Source organism: Apium graveolens, chromosome 11 (genome assembly GCF_009905375.1).
Source record: "Apium graveolens cultivar Ventura chromosome 11, ASM990537v1, whole genome shotgun sequence".
Classification (NCBI taxonomy): domain Eukaryota; kingdom Viridiplantae; phylum Streptophyta; class Magnoliopsida; order Apiales; family Apiaceae; genus Apium; species Apium graveolens.
Window position 1 is genome coordinate 192977264 of NC_133657.1, and position 21076 is coordinate 192998339.

Below are 21076 nucleotides of genomic sequence, written 5' to 3' on the forward strand. Positions count from 1 at the left end.
TTTCTAGACCATTGACTGTTGTATACCTAAACACAAATCTCAAGTATACGATATTACTCCACAAATACATGTAAACAAAATCCCAAACACTGAACTGAATTACTTGTACATTCAATCATTGTATCCTATGCTTTGAAAGCCCAAATCTTTGAAACCCTGAAATGTTGATTCCTTTGTTATCCAATTCTTTCATTACCCAGCATCCAAGCTTGTAAATTGCCTTATTGATCCTTACAAGGATTGAAACCCTTTCATTGTTAAACATTTATTGTTGTTAATGATTTCGGTTATTGTTTATTATTGCATATTCTGTTATTATGTTAGAATTGGATTGTTTTTATAAAATTGTGGACCAGATTCGTGGTCAGACCATATAATGGTCAAGTTAGGCCAATGTGTGCCTTGGATCCAGTAGTTAGAGCAATGTTGTGTGCCTTGCTCGGGGTTAGTGCGTGACTGATCAGCAGCCTAACCTTGGTTTTTAAATTAAAAGTATAGTATCCAATTCTAAATCATAATCCATTGTTCACTTGATATCATAATCATATTCACCTGATGATCATTATTCTCAGTTTTATCATTGTGACTTGCTGAGCTAGTTAGCTCATTTGTGCGATGTTGTTTATATTCTTTCCAGTTAAAAAGGAACCAGTTGGTAGCAAGGATCCCCAGTCCAGCGCGAGAGCTAGGGGTTCAGGTTGAGAAAGCTGAGCTAGTAGGCTTCTTTTGGGATAATTTAAATTTGTAAAAGTTTGTAATAATGTTTAATACTCAGTTTGAGTTTGAAATAGTTGGGATTTGAACGGTTTGTAATATATTAGTGTGTTTGGCTTGTGTGCATACTTTAACCTGTTGCGGTCCGTGGTGGTTGGTAAGTAGGGTCACTGCATATATTATTATTATCTTTATTATTATTATAAACAGGTTATAATTAAGGTGTGTGTGTGGACCCCAAACTTCTGACCCGGGTTTGGAGGGCGCCACAGGTTTGGTATCAGAGCTACAGGTTATAAGTCACTGACACAAGCCTAGGTTGACGGGAATGGGTAGAGGGATAGGATTAGAAGTAAGGTATAGGATGATAGAACGTCGAGAGGTTGAGTGTTATGGTATAACCGGTATTAGTATAGTTTGCGTCGTGGTACGAGATTCTTATATTACGATATGATTTCAGCTAGCAGAGATGGCCGACTCTTTTATTCCCGTATCAGCTGATCACTCAGAGCCTTCAGTTGGAGCACCAGCATCGGATCCACGTCCTGTTATTCCACCAGCATTGGCTATTCTACCTCCACCGGTGTTGCAGCCCGTACCATTGCAGGCTATTCCACCTCCAGGCATGAGGCCACCTGTCAGAGGACCCCCACCTGCCGATTCAGGCTTTACTAGTCATTCAGTCACAGGAGTACCTTTCCAGTTCTCTTCCTATCATGTCCCATATCATCAGTTTGAGGCTTGCCTTATGGAGCAGCGATTCCTACAGGGTCAGATCCAGGAGTTATTTTGATATGAAATTTTGGATATATCACTAATATATATATATATATATCTATTGACATCCATACGGTTGGATCGTTGAAAAATATTTTTAAAATAATCGAAACACTAATTCAGGTTTCAACACTAGTCAGCTATACTAGTCAAACTAATGCTTGACTGTTAAAATGTCAAACCAAATAAAATTATTTTGATATGAAATTTTGGTTATATCACTAATATATATATATATATATATATATTGACATCGATATGGTTGCATCGTTGAAAAATATTTTTAAAAATATCGAAACACAAATTCAGGATTAAAAGCTAGTTAGCTGTACTAATCAAATTGATGCTTGACTATTAAAATGTAAAATCAAATAAAATTATTTTGATATGAAATTTTGGTTATATCACTAATATATATATCTATTGACATCCATACGGTTGGATTGTTGAAAAATATTTTTAAAATAATTGAAACACTAATTCAGGATTCAACACTAGTTAGCTGTACTAGTCAAACTGATGTTTGACTGTTAAAATGTCAAACCAAATAAAATTATTTTGATATGAAATTTTGGTTATATCACTAATATATATATCTATTGACATCGATACGGTTGGATCATTGAAAAATATTTTTAAAAATATCGAAACACAAATCCAGGATTAAACGCTAGTTAGTTGTACTAGTCAAATTGATGCTTGACTATTATAATGTCAAACCAAATAAAATTATTTTGATATGAAATTTTGGTTATATCCCTAATATAGTAACCATTTTTTTTAAAACATTTTAATATTCAAACTAGTTGATGTTACTCTAATACAAACTTACAATTTTAATGGGCCTCAATTCCTAACATATGACAGTTTTTTCTGTCGGAAGTTATTAATTTACGACATAAAATTGCGTCGTAAATTTATGTTTTATTTTATCAAATGTGGGTTCCACTTACCTAACTTGCGACGTATTTCCTAACTTTGTGACGAAATTAATACTTATGACGAAATGGTTACTTATAACGAAATGGTTACTTATGACGAAATATGTACTTATGACAAAATTGGAACTTGCGACATAATTGATACTTATCACGGAAATCTGAACTTAAGACTTGAGCAAAAACGTCGAATAATTTTCGTCGTAAATGGGCCAATTGCGACGAATTGTAGTGTAAAAATTCTGTCGTAAATGGGCATATTTCTTGTAGTGGACAAATGACAAACGAGTTATGGTTAGGATTTTCAGATAATCCAACATAGCCCTTACTCATACTAAAATTAAAAATAAAACCCTAACTTATGCACCTGTTCTAAAGGACGCGTCTCCTCTGAATTAAACCCTAGCTCTATTCACTCCAAGTGTGCTATATATAAAAAGCCCCCCGGCCATGTCAAATATTCACCAATACACGACCCATCAAATATATCTCAAAACATTTTGGTCTCCGTTCATTTCAAATCCTTCATATTTCCGTGATTTTGTAAAGTCAAAGCAATGGAAACCGAGTTCAATGGCCATGACAGCAAATGGATTGCTTTGTATGATCCAGCCCTGCATTTCGTTGAAGAAAAAATCAGCAACAAAGATTTTAATCTTTTCCATGCAATTGAAAGGAAGCTATTCTACAGGCTAGTCCATAAACTTGGTCGAAATATTGATGAATCTATGCATGTAGTGGCATTCCTCATCTGGCTCGAAAGAATCCGTTACAGCCACAACCCCGTCCACAAAGTGATTGCATGGCCGTTTCATCTGGTTGATGAACTTTCCAATGAAATTGCAGGATTTTTAAAGTGCCTAGAGAGAGAGAAAATAGGTAGCGAGTACATTTGTCTGTATTCCGTTCGAAAGTTATGTTCTCGCCACATCAAGTTGTTCGAGTTTCACCATAGAAGGAATAGTATTCTTGAGAGGGCTTGGAGGAAATATAGGCTCCACAAAGCAAGTGACGAACAACCATTGAATGTTCGAATGGTTGGTTTATGCTAGATATGTGCTGCTCTATGCATTTTAAAAACACACTACACTCCTTGGTTTGTTAAAAAACCAAAAGATACAAGAATTTGTAATAACATATATACTAAATGTATACTAATATCCATCCAATAAATCCAGCATTCTGCAAGAAGAAAGTGACTGTTTGCTACAGCCTAAATGCAGTATAGTTGCTCTTTCATATATCAATTGAAAGCAGTACTATTAATGATACTTATTTATTCATATATAGCACACACATTAATTTCCATAGGGATCAGAATGGACACTAAGCTTCATAGCAGCACCATAGTTAAAAAACTTGGCACAAATGAGATAGTAGGCGAAATTCACCATTCCAATTCCTGACATAATCCAGTAAACATAATCTGCTCTTCCTTCATTAATATCATCAGGCAACCAGTCTGTAGCTCGACGTATTAATCCAATGACCACAGCACTTGAATAAAAGCCAATTCCAACTATCAAAGATATCATGGCAGTCGCAGTGTTCCTTAAGGATTCTGGAAATTCTTGATAATAAAATGCAACCTGTCCCGGATAATGTAATGCTTCACTGATCCCGATAATTGTTAAGTTTATCACTAGCCAAAATGCTGACATTGGTACTACCGAGCCTGGTTGATCATCTAAATGTAAATTTTTCACAACTTGAAGTCGCTTATTTTCCACTAGGGCAGATCCTACTAGGGCTATGATGTTAATAATATGACCTACTCCAATTCGTTGAAGTGGAGTTGGGTAATGACCAAATAATTTTTGCCACATGGGAAACACCAATCGGTCCAAGATTGAGAGCGATATGCACGTCGACAAGATGTTAAAGGTTAGAAATGAAGCTGCGGGAACCTCAAAGTTATCTCCAAAATGTTTGTCCATTGTAAGAGCTTCAAGAAGTATTAAACTCATAAAAACACCTATTGTAGCACTTAATAGAATACTAGAAGACCATAGGGGAATTATTTTCAATAGGGTTTTAAGGTCTTCTACTTCTTCAACTGTACAAAGCTTCCATGATCTCTTATCTAGCAATAGATCACTTGATTGATTACTTTCAGGTTTTAAAGCTGCGTTGTTTAAGAAGCTGCACGATAGAATATTAATAATGTTAATACAGAACAATAACCGACTTGGGATGCGGTAGGAGGTATATATTACCTGAAGTCAGTAGTAGGGCCACAGTTTAACCTTGACAACTCAGCAGTCCCATAAAAATAGCAATTACTTCTTGCTGCATTTCTTTTCATGATTGCTGCACCTACAACTCTAGCAATGCTTGTGAAAGGGCTTTCTTTAGGCTTCACATAGCGATAATATTGCTTTCCAAGCATAAACACCATGAATCCACTTAGATTTGCAGCAACACAAACTCCAAACCCCAAACCCCAACTTACTCTTTCTTGAATATAGACCACCACTGTGGAGCTAGTGGCTATGCAAGCATATGAAATTACAAAATACCAGTTGAAGAATATGGAATGCTCATGATTGTGTTGAAATTGATTTGCTCCCATGGTAGCTAAGGTGATCCCCGTGCCGCCTGCCCCAAGTGAAGCTAGAACTATACCAGTGTACAATGCTCCCAGTGATGCACTGGTGCATGGTGGAGGGCGCAAGAAGTCCACTGAAGCAGTCAAGGTTATCAAGATCATACCCTAATTAGATATAACATTTTTAGCAAGTGTGAGACTTTGTGTTACTATTATTAGCAATTGTGCTAAAAATGCATAAACATATATATACATGCTTAATTCTTTCCGTAGAAAAGATATTAAGATATTTAAGATTGTCATTTTTTAGCAACAAAAAAAAAGATTAATATTATTCGGTATATATTTGTTGAGTAAAGTTTTGGTATAACAAATAAAGCCAATAAAATATATATATATATATATGATTTTCAATATTTTTTCCAGAAGGGATTTGGTTTATATTAGTTATATGCTAGATATTATGGCTAGGACTATATATCATTCGAGATGCTCTTAGAAAAGAGATCATTCTAGTATAGTGCATAAATCGTACTGATTAGTTTAGTAGATTTGGAATCAAAAAATTAGTAGATCTCTTCCGCTTAAAAAATGGAAATGGATTGTGTGTTGTAGAAATACTTTTGAGAAGTTGAGATAAATTGTGGATACTAAACCGGTCATCGGCCTTCCTGATTTTGATAAGCCATTGGAAGTTCGTACAAATGTCTCGGATAAAGCTATTGGGGTGTATTGATACAATAGGGTCATCCAATTGCATATGAAAGTAGGAAGTTAAAAGACCTACAAAAAAAAATGTTCTATCGTTTTAACTTAAATTGTCTAGATATGGTAGTCGGGTAAAAACATGATCGGATTTCACTCAAAATGGTAGGAAATATCGTTGATCGGTCTTGGCATCCGAATTCATGTTTGACAACACATGTCTGGGCCCTTGCGCTAACATGGTGGACCCACTTTGACAAGGTGCCATAATAAACATGTGACTAATACTAATTCATGCGTGTCAGTTAGACATCACCGGTTGGGCATATTTAAACTCATGTTAAAATTTAGTGGCCAGTATGAACCCAACCGTTTAGTCAGTTTAAACCTGTTTGTTCAGGAAGTCAAATTTAAAATGGTCGTACTAACCCCATTTTTGGTAGTACATGAGCAACTGCAACAAATAGTGTCAAGGTTGGCATGAGGTGCTAAATTGGGACGTCAAAGGGAGGGTGTCAATAAATTTGCGGGTCCAGTCATAAATAAAAATATTAAGTTGACATATTTTGTAGTGATCCTAAATATGTTGGCATTTTAATCTTAAACGTCTTATTTAATAATGTTTTGTTTGTATTGATTGCTTTGTTTTAGTCCCTACAACTAATGACTTAGTCGTAGCATTGGTGGAAAGCTTTTATGATCGTGCAGAATAGGAAATTAGAGTATTTTAGGAAGCAGTTAGCCCAGTTCCTGATTTTTAGCTTTCCAATTCTATGTTATACTATATTGATTAATAAAAAGGCATGTCTTTAACGAGCATATGTTCTTTCTAGTGTTCTATTTATTGTTCTCAATTCAAGATCAAACATCTATAATACAAATACATATATTAGGTGGGCAAATTATCTCGGAATTGGTATTAGGGCTCTTTTTCCTCAGTATATGTCCAAGTACATGCCAAAGACGATGATGATATAAGCAGGCAAAAATAAGGGAGGAGAATTGGGCTTGAGTTACCCGATGTTACCAAAGAGTAATTATACGCCTTGGTCCTTGAAAATGAGAATGGTCATGTAGGTTCATGGAATTTAGGATACAATGAAACCAAGTGATCCAAAATCAGGGATCGAGGAGAGAACGGATAAGGTTTCCCTTGATATGATCTACCAAGACATACGAGAAGATATGTTGTTGTTAGGTCACGAAGTATCGTAGAAGGGGGGGTTGAATAGGATACTCACTAAATTAAAAAAAATCGAATCTTTTGCGGATAAATAATTTAGTGTTCGGTTAGTGGTTCCGTGTTTTTGAGGTGGATAGTGTTTAGGTCAATAAAGTAACGAACACAAGATATTCATGGAAGTATATATATATATATAAATAAATAAATTCTCGGGGGTGTTGCTACACTCTGGTATAAATATTAACCGGCTACAATCGAAGAACAACAATGTTCTTGCTTCGACAAAGATAAAAATTAAATCCTATACAATGATCTAACTTTTTGTTTGTCTAAGGATCTAATTACCGGATAACGATTATAATGCCCCTATGGATATACGAGAGTTAATTTGGGAATTATAACATTTTTCTGATGAGAAGTTTTACGGATATTTAATGTGCCTGAACTTCTCTGTAAATCTTTATTTCTTATTTTATCAGCTCTCATATGAGAAGAAGATTAACATAACAATAACTGATTTTTTTTGTTCTTCTGCTGCTTGTGTGGATTTATATCAATCTTGATTATGTGGCTAAATATTAACCAAGTAAATGAATTAAATAATCAATAAAGTTATGGTTGAGAGATGACTTGCTTCCAGGGAGCTTTAGCCTTGCTCACTTGCGAATAGAAGAGTGGAATAGCATTTGGAATTATATTTACATGTCTTACTGGTGATTACAAGGATGGAATGATAGATTACCTTAATAAAAATCTTACTTGAGACCTTGTAGACTCCCTTGTAGCTAGGTGGCAACTCCATTGTCTCCTAGAATGCTAAGCTGAGAGTTTAAGTGCCTAGGAATCTCACTGGCGACTTTGAGTACCACCAAGGAGTGTAATTTACGCATATACTCCCTTGGATAACCTTAGTTGCGACCAAGGAGCTGTTGAAATGCTAACTTGCAACCTGGACCTCCCATGTAGCATTCTTTACTTAGTTTCTAACTAAGTGGCGACTAGAAGGCACCAAGGGGAAGCTAACTTGCAACTGGAGATTCCTTGTAAGCTTAGTTTGCGAGTACAAGGCTACTAGAAGTGCACTCTAGTAACCACTAACTGGCTTAGCTTTAATTCGTATTATATCCTTGATTATATTGTTAAGTTTGCAACAACTTTATTGCTTCAAACACTAACTATCAATAAATAATTGTACTTACACTGGAATCTTTTCTGGTACTCAGACACCTTCTTCATTGTTTCTACAATCTTGAGTACTTCATTCAATGTTCTTCACTAACGCTTGAACATATAAATGAACTCCTTTCAGTGAGTATAACATCAAGACTGCAGATGTCTTCTTCAACCTTTATCTATACCATGTTTCCAATTCTTCAGATTCCTATGCTTCAAACACTGTCTATCTTCTTTCAATGCTAATACACTGAAATTTTCTGATGGCACTTTTACACTGAATCTTTAATATTTCTGAAACCCTGAAAGTCTTAAACCTTTATTCTTCACTGAGTCATGAACATATTAATGAACTTCTTTCAGTAACCTGTAAACAGGCTTCAAACCTTCTTCTAATCTTTTGATTCTTTGTATTTGTCTTTTCTTTAATTCTTCTTGATTTCTTATATAGACGTAGTATTATTTACCTGTCATGTTCTAGCATTGAGTAATCACGTCAACTATTCATACAGCTTCGCAATCTCACCAACAGTTATTGCCTATTGCAGTGAAGAAAATGGCAAAGGAAGCATCGGCGATCAAAATTATGTGTCTAGGCACAGAACGAATGAAAAAATCAAAGATTCAGATATTGAAAGTCGAGTTCATGTCATTAAGTATGAACGGACCTGAACAACTTGATGGTTTTTACGTGAAACTGAATGGGCTTATATTGACTATTTGGGCTCTTGGACAAGAAATAGGTGATCATATATGTTGAGAAATTGCTTCATACAGTTCCTTCAAAAATTTTGAAAATTGCATTACAATAGAATAATTTGGAGATCTGTAGATGATATCGGTAGAAGTGGCTATTGGGTTACCTAAGGCCCATGAAGATTAATTGGAAGGACATAATGAGAATACTAGAGAGCAACTATAATTGACAAAGAAGAAATGGTCAAAAAGAGAAAATGACGAGGATAAACTTTTGTTTACAAGAAGAATGGCTTAAGTGAACAAATAAATAAAGACAAATGAACAATCATACATGAAGGGTCGTGGAGGACGAGATAAAAGCAGGGTCAGGTGCTATAATTGCAACATTCTTGGCCATTACGTGAAACCTCGACGAACTATGGAGCATAAACAAGAAGCCAGTAGAGGAATTGGAAAATGAAGAGCCTGCCCTTCTATTGGTCAAATTAGGAGAAGGAAGACAATAATATGATGTTACTCAACGAGTAAAGAGTAGTACCAAAACGTATTCCACATGGTGAAGAAACAGAAATATGGTAGATATGGCGAGGAGTTATACGAAAGAAGGTGCAGGTTCCATCCATGTTGTAGGGTGAATCTGTTAGTCATTTAGTTTATGTTCTTAATAGGCTTTCCGCTCCAGCTTTATTGGGACAGACACCTCATGAAGCACGGACTGAGAAAAAATCACATGTTGGTCATATACATGTACTTGGGTTCTTAGCTCATATGAAGGTTTCTAGTATTAAAATAATGGAACTTGACGATCGTAATAAGAGAGTAGTAAATCTTAGAAAGGAGTTAGGAACTAAATTGAACGATTAGTATGATCCTGAAAGCTAGCATATATATGTTAGTAGGGATGTAATTTTTACCTAATCTTAATTATGAATAAATGAGATTATATTTACATATGTATCGAAGTTTAGTGAATAAGAAATATATTTGTATGTATAATGAACAAGTGTGTATCATGGACACTAATCAAATCAAGATATGTGATTAATGACTTGAAGCTTAAAATTTTATTTAATTACAAAATTTTAATTAGTTCTTAGTTATCGTTATAAAAAGGTTATAATTGGATATGATATACATGATATATTGATAAAACTAAGACATGGCAAGAATACTAAAATATGATAAGAGCATAAATATGGTATGAACAAGATATGGGATTTGAAATTACTTGGAATCAATTTTGATTATATTAACTCAAAGTAATATACTAGACTTTGTATACTATATTAACTGAAAGTAATCTACTAGTCTGTGTGTACAATTTGAGAAAACTTGAGAAATTTTTTGAAAACATAATTGTTATGCACTCATACCAGATGTGTATATTTTCTTCTTTCTAATTTTAAGTGTATTTTGTACTTTCTCCATTTCTTCATTATTTAAAAAAAAAATTCCTCTTTCTTTTCTTGAAACAACATCATTATATTTCTTGTAGTGGAGTCCTTATTTTTTTTAGTACGAGGATACTTTACTCCTTTTCTTCAAAAGGCCTTTGAGTGAGATTTCTTTTTCATCGAAAGTTGATTTGTCTTCGAGATAATGTTGATTTACTCGTAGTGGGAATCTACTTTTGAGTGGAATTTATGTTGATGTCTCTTTATTTCGAAATTACAACTTAAATAAATATAAATATTAAGTACATGTAAGAGGAAATATTTAAACTCTTTTTACTATTTTACCCTTAATAATTTCGGATTAACAAGTATATATATAAATTGATTATAACAACAAAACAAAGATAAACTAGAACATTTGTAATAATAATAATTTGCATTAAAACATTGAGGGTATTTTTGACTTTTTCTCAAATAATCAATAGTAGAAACAACAGGGGAAATTCCGCGGTAAACATCTTTATTGTCATCACCTAAATGTATTGAACTACTTTCATCATCGAAATCATCTATATAATTTGCTAATTTAAGTAAGGTTCTTTGTACTGGCTTCTGGTATTTGTTTGGGCATTTAATTTTGGGAGAAGAAAGCAGTAACTTCTTTGTTGATAATAAATTATTGTCTTGATAACCATTTGTTGATGTTATATTTTGAAATCTTCTGATCTTCTTTGAAATTGTTCCACCACTTGATTCTGAAAGATAGAACAATGCTTAATTGTTGATCTTTAATAAAATTTTAAATTCTCAATAACAAATCCAGGGAATGAAGAATTTTGGACATAACATTAGTAGAGGGGAATATCGGCTTTAATAGTCTGTGGGCTTGAAATTTGTTTTGAACAGCCTTAAAAATTAAGAGGCATTTGGAGTAAGAATTTTTGTCAACTGACTCGAAGAAATCCCACAATTGTAGAAATGAAAAAAGCCGTTCTTGTAATTTTATTTTGGTCTTCAAGTAAAATAGCCAGAATGATTGTTTTTCTACTTATGGATAAAAAATGAATTGTGTCATGGTTGTTGGTAATCCCAGTAGGCTCCACTAGCTTGGGTGAATGACTTGTTATATTTGATATATTGCATTCGAGGGGGTTGAATATCCCATATCCTGGGCATTGTAAAATTATTTGAAGATAACTGATTATATGTGCAAAAGAATTACTTGGTAGTAGTCCCTAGTTTTGTATAGATCCCAAGGTTTAAACATTCATCCTTAAGGAAAAACATCTGATATAGCCAAAAAACACATCATCATTATTGAATCCATATTTTATTGATACGCCGTTCTAGTGGTTTCTTTTGGAAAAAAAAATCAGAATTTGATTTGAAGTTTGATTGGCTTATGAACAATTCCTGGTTTAGAATTTTTGGGAGATGAACTTCAAGATTTGATAGAGGTTTTTGTGGAACTAATAGTGTTGGGTTTTGGAAATAGACATACTATTTAGTCTGGATAGAAGTATTAGTGGGTTGACTGGATGAAGTATTTTGATGGACAACTTGAATTCAATTTTCGGAAGAGGTTAGAGATGATGTTGAGTGATTTTTGATATTGAGACCATGGGATTTAATAGTTTGAAGAACTATAAATAAATTATTATTATCTTCATATTCAATTACATGATGAAGTACTTGTTTTGCTTTATTGCTGAGTGTTCTGGAACGAATCTGGAAAGGTTGGGGCTTTACTCCCACCTCTGCCTTTTCGAGGCATTCATTATCATTTTTACAGAAAGCACGAGTAAGTAATTCAGGAATACGGTTCATATCTCCTTTAATATATTTAATGTCAAACTAAAAATTGCTTAATACTCCCTCTATCCAATTCATTTCTCTACACTTTTCTTTTTGGTACGTCCCTCTCAATTTTTCAATGTTCCAAAAATAGTAAAGTTTTATAATATAAAAATTAACTATATCTACTCACATCCACTATGTTATTCCACTACACTCACTATATACATTAAGAATTGATCGATCCCACCACTTTACCCATTTTCCATACTTTTTATCACAAAATACCCACAAAAGCGGTACCAATTCAATGAACTCAGACTTTGAGCAATATTGCATAATAGAGATCAATGATCTCGAATCAAATGAGATGATATCAAAATCTAGATCACGTGGTGTTTTACAGCATTTTATGTCAATATAAACTCTGAAATTTAGAGAGGCTTCCCACTACTAGTTATCAATTATAAGCATCTACATAAAGCTCTAAAATGGGTAAGGTACCATATGCCTAATAAAAAATATCCTTTACTATAGCTAAATTCTTCAATAATTTTTTTAAAATTTGATTTAAAATCAGGATTTTGGTAGATTCAAATCCATCCAAAAAAGATATAATATGTTTGTGGTATCATTTGGACAGTATGAATGAAATGTCCTTCCATTTGGGATCAAAACTGCCCCTAGAGAATTTCAAAGAATCGTGAATGACATATTTAATGACTACTCTACCTTATATATAGTTTACATCGATGATGTGCTAGATTTTTCAGAAACTATTGAATAACATTTAAAGCACCTTAAAAAAATCCATGTATTTTTAAGAAAAAAAAATTAGTCATATTACAATCTAAAGCTTTACTCTTTCAAACTAGTGTAAGATTTCTTGGTCACAACATCTCATAAGGAATCGTTGCACCCATTGAAAGAGCTCTAACCTTTGCCACAAAATTTCCTGATAAAATCATCGATAATACCCAATTCCGGAGGTTTTCAGGAAGTCTCAATTATGTCTTAGACTTCTATCCCAATATTAATAGGATAGCCAAACTCTTAAATGACCGTCTTAAGGTTAATCATGTTTCTTGGTCATACGAACATATTAAACTAGTCCAACAAACCAAAGCATAAGTTTTATATATCCCTTGTCTACACCTTGTTGATCCTAATGCACCTAAAATTTTGATTTATATGCACCTGAGTTAGGATATAGAATTATACTGAAATATATAGTCAATGGTAAAGAACAAACATCAGTTTACATTTGCACGCTAGATGATTTTTAAAGGAATTCTTCTACTATAAAAAACGAAATGCTTTCAATTTTTTCTGCATTATAAAATCTCAAAATGATTTATTAAACCAAAAAATTCTTCTTATAGTCGATTGTAACTCTGTAAAAGAGGTTTTACAAAAAGATGTTCAAAATATTGCATCGTAAAAATTTTTGCCATGTGTAAAACCTTATTAAGCAATTCTTATTTTAACATTGAACATATTAAAGAGATATGAACTGTGTTCCTGATTTTCTTAGTCGTGATTTCTGCAATACAGATAGATTAATGCCTCGAAAAGGCAGGGGTGGGGGTAAAGCCCCAACCTTTCTAGATATGTCCCATGACACTCAACAACAAATCAAAAAAAGTACTTCATCAGGAAAGCCTATCATATCTTCGATCCATAAGGTAATTGAATATGAGTATGATAATAATTTATTTATAGCTCTTCAAACCATTAAATCTCATTGTCTCAATATCAAAACTCCCTCAACAACATCTTAAAGCTCTTCAAAAAATTCAATTCAAGGTTTCCATCAAAACACTTCATCCAGTCAGCCCACTAATACTTCTATCCAGACTAAATAGTAGGTCCATTTTCAAAACTCAGCCCTGTTAGTTCTACAAAAACCTCTATCAAAGCTTGAAGTTCATCTTTTAAAAATTCAAAACCCGGAAGTATTCACAAGCCAATCAAACTTCTCCAAATCAAATTTTGAGAATTTACCAAAACAAACCATCAAAAGGTCATATCAATATAGAATATGGATTTAACAATATGATGCTTTTTTTATTATTTTTCCCAAATGATGGATATTCAAACCTTGGGATCTATACAAAATTCAGTGACTACTACCAAGTCATTCTTTTGCATACATAATCAATTACCTTGAGACATTTTTACAATATCCAGGATAGGGAACACTCAATCTATTTGTATACAACATGTCAAATACAAAAGTCGTTCACCTAAGTTAGTGGGGCCAGAAACTTCACATTCCCAAATCTTTTTGTACAAATTTCAAAAAAGTTAAACCATTGTTCCATATTTTCGTACTTGGATTAAGAAAACATGGCACAATTTATTTTTATCCAAAATCAAAAAATAGTTATTCATATCTATTTTACAATACCAAAATCAATTTCAAGAACTTTCTCTTTGGCTTCTACAATGGTGGGACTGCTTCGGGGGAATTGAAGAAATACTTACTCTAAATACCTCTGAATGTTTAAGGGTGTTCAAAATACATTTTAAGTCCACCGACTATAAAAGACGATTCCCCCCTCAATAATGTTACGTTTAAAATTTGTACTTGCATGGGTCTGTTCTTGGGAATTTAAAATTTATATTCAAGGTCAACAGACTAGTATTGTTCGATCTTTCAAATTCAAATGGCAGAGAAATTTCAAAGAAGATCAAAATATTTCAAAAGATATTATCAGCAAATGGTTATCAAGTTAACAATTATTAGCAACAAATGAGTCACTTTGTCCAAAAATCAAAATGCCTAAGAAATATTAGCCCAAGAAAAAATCAAAAGCCAGTAAAGAGAATCCTTACTTCAATTAGAAAATTCTATAGATGATTCTGATGATGAAAGCAGACCAATAAATTTAGGTGATGGAAATGAAGATGACTGCCACTTAAATTTTTCCCCGGTTATTTCTACTGATTGATTGATTGAAAAAAGACCAAAATACCCTCAAATTTTTCATGCAAATTCTTATTATTTCAAATGTTCTAGTTTTACCTTTGCTTTTTTCTAATCATTAATCAGTTTTATTTATATTTTTTTATTCCAAAATTATTAGGAGTAATAAAATAAAAAAAAAGAGCATAAATATTTCCTATTATATGCATTCAAATTTTAGTTTTATTTAAATTGTAATTTCTGAATTAAGAGACATCGGCATACATCCCACGTGATTAAAAGTTTGAAGACAAAAATAGATTTTCACTGAGATTAAATCAAAATAATTCTCCAGGACAAAGTAATTTTTGGTGAAAAAGGAGTCCAATTTAAAGACCTTTGAAGGAAAAGAATGAAAGAAGCCTCCCAAGAAAATAATGACTCCACTACAAGAAAGGTAATGGTGTTGTTTCATGAAAAGAAAGAGGATAGGCTCCCCAAATTCCAACAAATTGAGAAAGGGTGGGAATACTAAAAACTCACATGAAATTAGAGAGCTGAAAATATATACATCTGGTATGCGTGGATAGCAGTTCATATTTCTGAAGATTTTCTTAAATTTTCTCGAATTGTACACAAAGTTTACGAGATAACTTTCCTCTTTTAGTTAATATAATCAAAAGTGTTTCAAAGTATTTTGAACTCATATACATTATTTATACCATATTACATATATACATGCATGTCTGTATGTATGTGTGTGTAGGTAGTAATTATAGATGTCACACAATACTACTTAGATCTCTTAACATTTTATTTCCGGTGGTCAAGGTTTTACATAAGAATATAATGATAACGTTGATTATTCATTAGTATCTGCAATAAAAAAAAATTAAGGTTGGGGTTGATTATTTCTTGGCATCTTCAATTAAAATATGTATTTAACTCTTTAAATAACTCCTTCCTATGAGTTTCACTTATTTGAAACGGATTATTTTTCGAGTTGCACCATATGGCATTATCAAGTGGGTCGAGAAATGAAGATGTAAATGATCGTGAAGATAAATATGATGAATATAAAATGTTGAGTGATGGTTTTAGAGAAAAAAATAGCAACCACGAGGATTCGTACAAACAAGTATCTAAATTTTTAAACGTGAATAATGTTGAGGAACCAATCTACTATATTTATCATAATCAAAGTAGTAATAAGGCTTTTATTTAACTCCTCTTTTTAGTTGGAGATGTGTTTTTGAAGAAATATAAGCTCCCGTTTAATTTTTATATTGTCAACAGGCTAGTCAAGAACTAAGTTTGGGATATGAAAAAATACGTGCATGCATGAATGGCATTTTATTCTATGGTGATGATAACAAAATGGAAAATAGTAGGTATTGTGAGTTGAACCATGCAAAGTTGCAACTAATAGCGAGAGCGACTGAGAAGAATCTTAAGTTATTTCAAATCACACCATGCGGCCAATATATACCCGCATAGACCAGCATAAGAAGTATCACAATAATAGAATTGTGATCGAAGAGGTCTTTAGTATGGGTGTAATCGAGTCGAGTCGAATACTGTCAGGCTCGGCACGAACTGGATTAAAATAGTTTGGGTTCAGGTTAGAACTCGACCGAGCCTTTAATTTGAAGTTCGAAGCTCGGCTCGTAAAAATTTCGGTAGGCTTGAGTTCGGCTTGAAAACTCGAATTAATTTCACTAAATATTAGTAGAAACTCAAATACGATTGTTTCCGCTCGAGTTTGATTCGTTAAAAAATAAATAATGTATACAAATATTAAATATTTATATAAAAATATATTTATGATAAAAAAATTAAAAATAATAGAGGTTCGAGAACGCTCGCGAACCTTACGAGCCGAGTAATTTGAAACTTGAGCTCGGCTCGATTAAAAATTCTAAAAACTCGAGCTCGACTCGATTATTTCCAAACCGAATTTGAATTTTTTTTTTAGTCGAGTTAGAGTAGCGTACAAATAGTTTATTTCGTTTACACCCCATTCTTTATTCACCCCGTAGATTGAGAGAAATGGAAAGAAATGGACAAGAACGACCAAAATTTGATGGATGTTTTTTTGATAATTTAAGTTTTGTTCGTGAACTTAATTTGACATGTGGATATTTATACAACAATCTAAATTTGTGTAGGATGGTTTAAACTTTTGCATGTGAAAGCCAATGAATTTATGACGAAATTATGTTAACAGTGGTATTTTGATTTTGTGTAGCATTAGAAATTTTTGTTTATTTAATTATGTAGTTGATTGCATATTATAATTAGGGATCTTGTAATTAAGGTGTTGGATTGAGCTACACTTCATATGCAAATTGGAATGTGTGATCGGCAGGTTTAGAATCTGTATTTTCTAGGCAGGTCATAAGGCAGACCAACTTATGACCGCACTTCAGTCATAAGTATCAGTTTGTACATACCTGCGACCGTTGTTATCATTCCCCTCGCAAAATATCTAACTATAGTGGACAAATTATTCCATCATAAGTGACCCCGTTTCTGGGAGTCTCGGGTTGCTACTTGCTAGTGGACTTGCCATGTCACCGTTAGAGTTAATAATTCTAAACTAGCTACATAACTAGCATAGACTCTATTCTATTCTTTTCTGTTTAGCAATATTCAAATAGAAATCTCGGCATGTCCTCTTTACCTTCGAAGTTAATGATCTATTTCTGTTTTGTTCTATTTTGCCATTTAAGATGCAGACGTCTTTCATTGTACTATTGTTTACTTGTGTCATTTAGATGTTGATAGTGTTTCTGTATTCCAGACAATTTTAAGAATAAAAATCAAAGAACTTTACCGATAGGGAAATTATAGAGAAGATGCTGATGACCGAGAAGGAGCCAAAGAAAGAGTCTGCTAGAATAGCTCCAGCAATGGGAAACAGATTGCTGGATCCGGCAACAATGCTGCTGATCTGTGTAGCATGTATACTCTTAAGACTGAATACAGTGATCAAGTAAACCGTCAGGTTGCATCCCCACCCTGTAGCCGCCAGCGACAATCCTAGCTCAGTCCCTGCATTTTCCAGTACATGTATGAGCAAATAACATTAAACTGCAATTCTTGGTAGAAATTTGACCACAATTGTATTATACCTATAATGTATGGAAAGGTTGTCCAGCCACCACGCTTACTGTTCTGCATGCAATCCTCCCGTGCTTCTTCCGATAACTTCTTCCCCGAAGACTCGCCTTCCACATGCTCTAACTCTGAGTATTTCATAGTATTTATTTTTTTAACTCACACACATACTATCTATCTGGCTCTGTATCTTTATACTCTTTCTCTGTTTTTACCAACTTCAGCACATGCACCCCACTGATGAACCTTCATAATTAGCTATCTAGCTCTGTCCACAGGGGCCGACTAAAAATTGAGTGACGAAAATTTGTGGCTCTAAATAAATACATATTTTTATGATTTGGACATAACTTATCTGATTCGAAACAGTGGAATCAAATAAAATCTTAATTCTTTGTTTCAAGAGTACTAGTCTGATAGCATTAATAAGAGGACACTGCAAAGTATTTCCTTCAAATTGAAGACAATCAGACAATGATTGTCCTTTTTCTTTTTAGACATATTCCGTTGTATAAAATTAAAGTTAAAAAGACACGTGATGATGAACAATATATGAATTTGTGATTTTTTTTACAGGGAGGAGGAATATAATTATGTTCCTAGCTCATTGGCGGACAATATTATTATAACAAAACGTAAAATCAGAAATCTCTGTGTGTTTTCTACCCTTTGTCCTATAGCTAATGGATTAAATTCCTTTCAAATTCTTTTTACTCTGGCATTTTTATGTTGTTTTCCTCCGTCTTATTTTAATAATTAATGTACTTTGAGCAACACTTAATAATTATTTTTAAGCTTAGGTAATATGACAAATTGTGTAATATACTTATAAATGTTTAGTTCAAAGACCTGCCATGAAAAAATAGATATTTATTTGTTTAATCCTTTCCTATGAGTTTTCTATTTTAATTTTTTTTATTATATGTACGATTAGAATAATGTTACAAACTTTAGGGAACTAGGATAACTATACAGTTATATCCCTTTTGCAAGCGTCTTTTAACTAGTCTTTTAGGTAACTATCACTATAACTGATTGATATATAGTTCAAATATTTTAGGTTACTCCATTTAATTCATGGTTAAACTTGCTTACCAAGAAAACAAAAAATAATCCATGGTTAAACTAGTGTTCCGTTTCTATATCGAGAAGAGGAAGTGATGCTCCATATAAGTTTGCAGGATGAATAATCCAAATCACTTTAACAGATAAGAGCATCTTCAAGACGATAACATGATAGTTATATTTTTAGCTAAACAAATATCAAATATTTATTATATAAAATTTAGCTAGTTAAATTTTATTTTGTTCCAACTTTATGATAGGTTAAATAATTAGAATTGTTTCAACATTTGTTATAAAAAGAATTACCATGTTAAGATTGTTAAACTCCTAAAATAAAATTGATGGTTAGGGAATGAATATTGACGTAGCACGGAAGAATGGAAAAAATAAGCGCTAATCCTTAATAATGAATTCACAAATACGAATTGGAATAAGATAACTCTGAGATCTTCCGGAAATATGAGAAAACTCTCGAGAGTTTTTGATTAATAATAAGATAATAATCTAGTACATAGTGATGATGTTTATGCACGTAAGGACATAAAACCCTAAAATGAAAGAAATAATACCAAATCTCAATTAAAACTTAAATATTTATGATAAGGAACCATAATCATGAGGTATGTATCACGAACATGCACAACCACCAAGTAGGAACTATTGAAAATTTCTTATTTGACATGAGCATGTCATCCTAAAACGTGATCATGTCATCATCCCTTCTTAACAACGTGATCGTACAGTCCTTTTATTTGTTCCCTTTTTTTGATCCATAGCATCCTCAATCTTCGCAACAAGCTATCTTGCATCAAATATCAATATTGTTGAATCGGAAGATTTGATGAGCATTTTCACGCTAGCAAATATTGCTGAGCCACATAAACTATTCAAGAAGGATACTAAGAGAAAATCCAACTAATTTTTTAAGCTTAGGTATTATGACCAATTGTGTAATATACTTGTAAATGTTTAGTTCAAAAACCTACCATGAAAAAATTGATATTTATTTGTTTAATCATTTCCTATGAGTTTTCTATTTTCAAATTGTTTTTCATATATGTAGGATTAGAATAATGTTGTAAACTTTAGGGAACCAAATATATGTAGGATTAGATGTTGAAAATCTCACTAAAAAATATAGCAACATAGAAGCAAGTGTATAAAGAATTTAGTAAGTTTAGGCCAAGACCACAGTTAACAAAACAAAACATGCAGGTAAACAAAATCAGTATCTGAGATAACGAGGAGAGAAAGAAAGATGTACCCGAAACCATAGCTTTTAACAGTGACTGAAATAAAGGTTCACAAATACAAAATGCCAAGAAAAATGATCACAGCTGAGTCACCAGGCCTTGCTCGAAGTCCTGGCTGTTCTTGAAGAGAATATTGCCCCTACCAGCTGTGTTTGGGATGCGCACAATATCTCCACCAGGATAAAACAGCTCGGAGTTTATGTTAACAGCAGCAACAAAAGCTCCACTTCGACCAGCACCTCAGTCGCCGGAAAATATCAGCACTTCAGGACTTGTGGGAGAGAAATGCAGAGAGGTTGAAGAGAAGAGAAGAGAATGTAGTGTATATTATACATTCACTTTAACCTCTATTTATAGGAGAGGAAAAAATGAAACTGTCCACACACTTAATGTCTGAATTAAACTGCTTCATTAATGAAAAAATCAAAACTGATCAGATTTTGAATTCATTAATGAAAAAATCAAAACTGATCAGCTTTTGAATTTGTAACAGCTTTTCACATTAACACCCACATTATTATCAGAACTTAAGTTAAGTTCTGATTTGATTCATCAGTACTTAAGTTTTGATTCTGATATCAGAACTTAACAAGTTCTGATTTTATTCATCAGTTCTTAAGTTCTGATTCTGATATCAGAACTTGTTACAGATCAGATTATTTGCAGGTTCAATATATTTAGACTACTTAGCCTATTTCAGAACCCAGCCCAATAATCCAGTCACCGATAAATAAATTCGAATTAAAATAATTCTCAAATAAATAAAATCCTCGCCCAGGTCGCCTCGCGTACGCGAGACGCCGAG

General features: G+C 33.1%; 1 protein-coding gene across 1 annotated transcript; it reads right to left on the reverse strand.

Annotated features, from left to right (window-relative positions):
* Window positions 1-3579: 3579 nt before the first annotated feature.
* LOC141698246 (protein NRT1/ PTR FAMILY 2.7-like) lies at window positions 3580-18260 on the reverse strand. Its single transcript, XM_074502917.1, has 4 exons — window positions 17968-18260; window positions 17670-17887; window positions 4646-5142; window positions 3580-4571 (listed from the first exon to the last, which is right to left on the reverse strand). The coding sequence occupies exons 1-4, from the start codon at window positions 18092-18094 to the stop codon at window positions 3728-3730; spliced, it is 1686 nt and encodes a 561-aa protein (XP_074359018.1). The 5' UTR covers window positions 18095-18260; the 3' UTR covers window positions 3580-3727.
* Between the last annotated feature and the right edge of the window lie 2816 nt (window positions 18261-21076).

What these genes read in the sequence shown, in the direction of transcription:
- LOC141698246 (XM_074502917.1), bottom strand. Translation starts at nt 18,094, where the DNA reads ATGAAATACTCAGAGTTAGAGCATGTGGAAGGCGAGTCTTCGGGGAAG. An exon ending in AACCTTTCCATACATTATAG is followed by an intron (nt 17,888 to 17,967) that starts GTATAATACAAT and finishes TGGAAAATGCAG; the next exon opens with GGACTGAGCTAGGATTGTCG. An exon ending in TCTCTATAATTTCCCTATCG is followed by an intron (nt 5,143 to 17,669) that starts GTAAAGTTCTTT and finishes ATATCTAATTAG; the next exon opens with GGTATGATCTTGATAACCTT.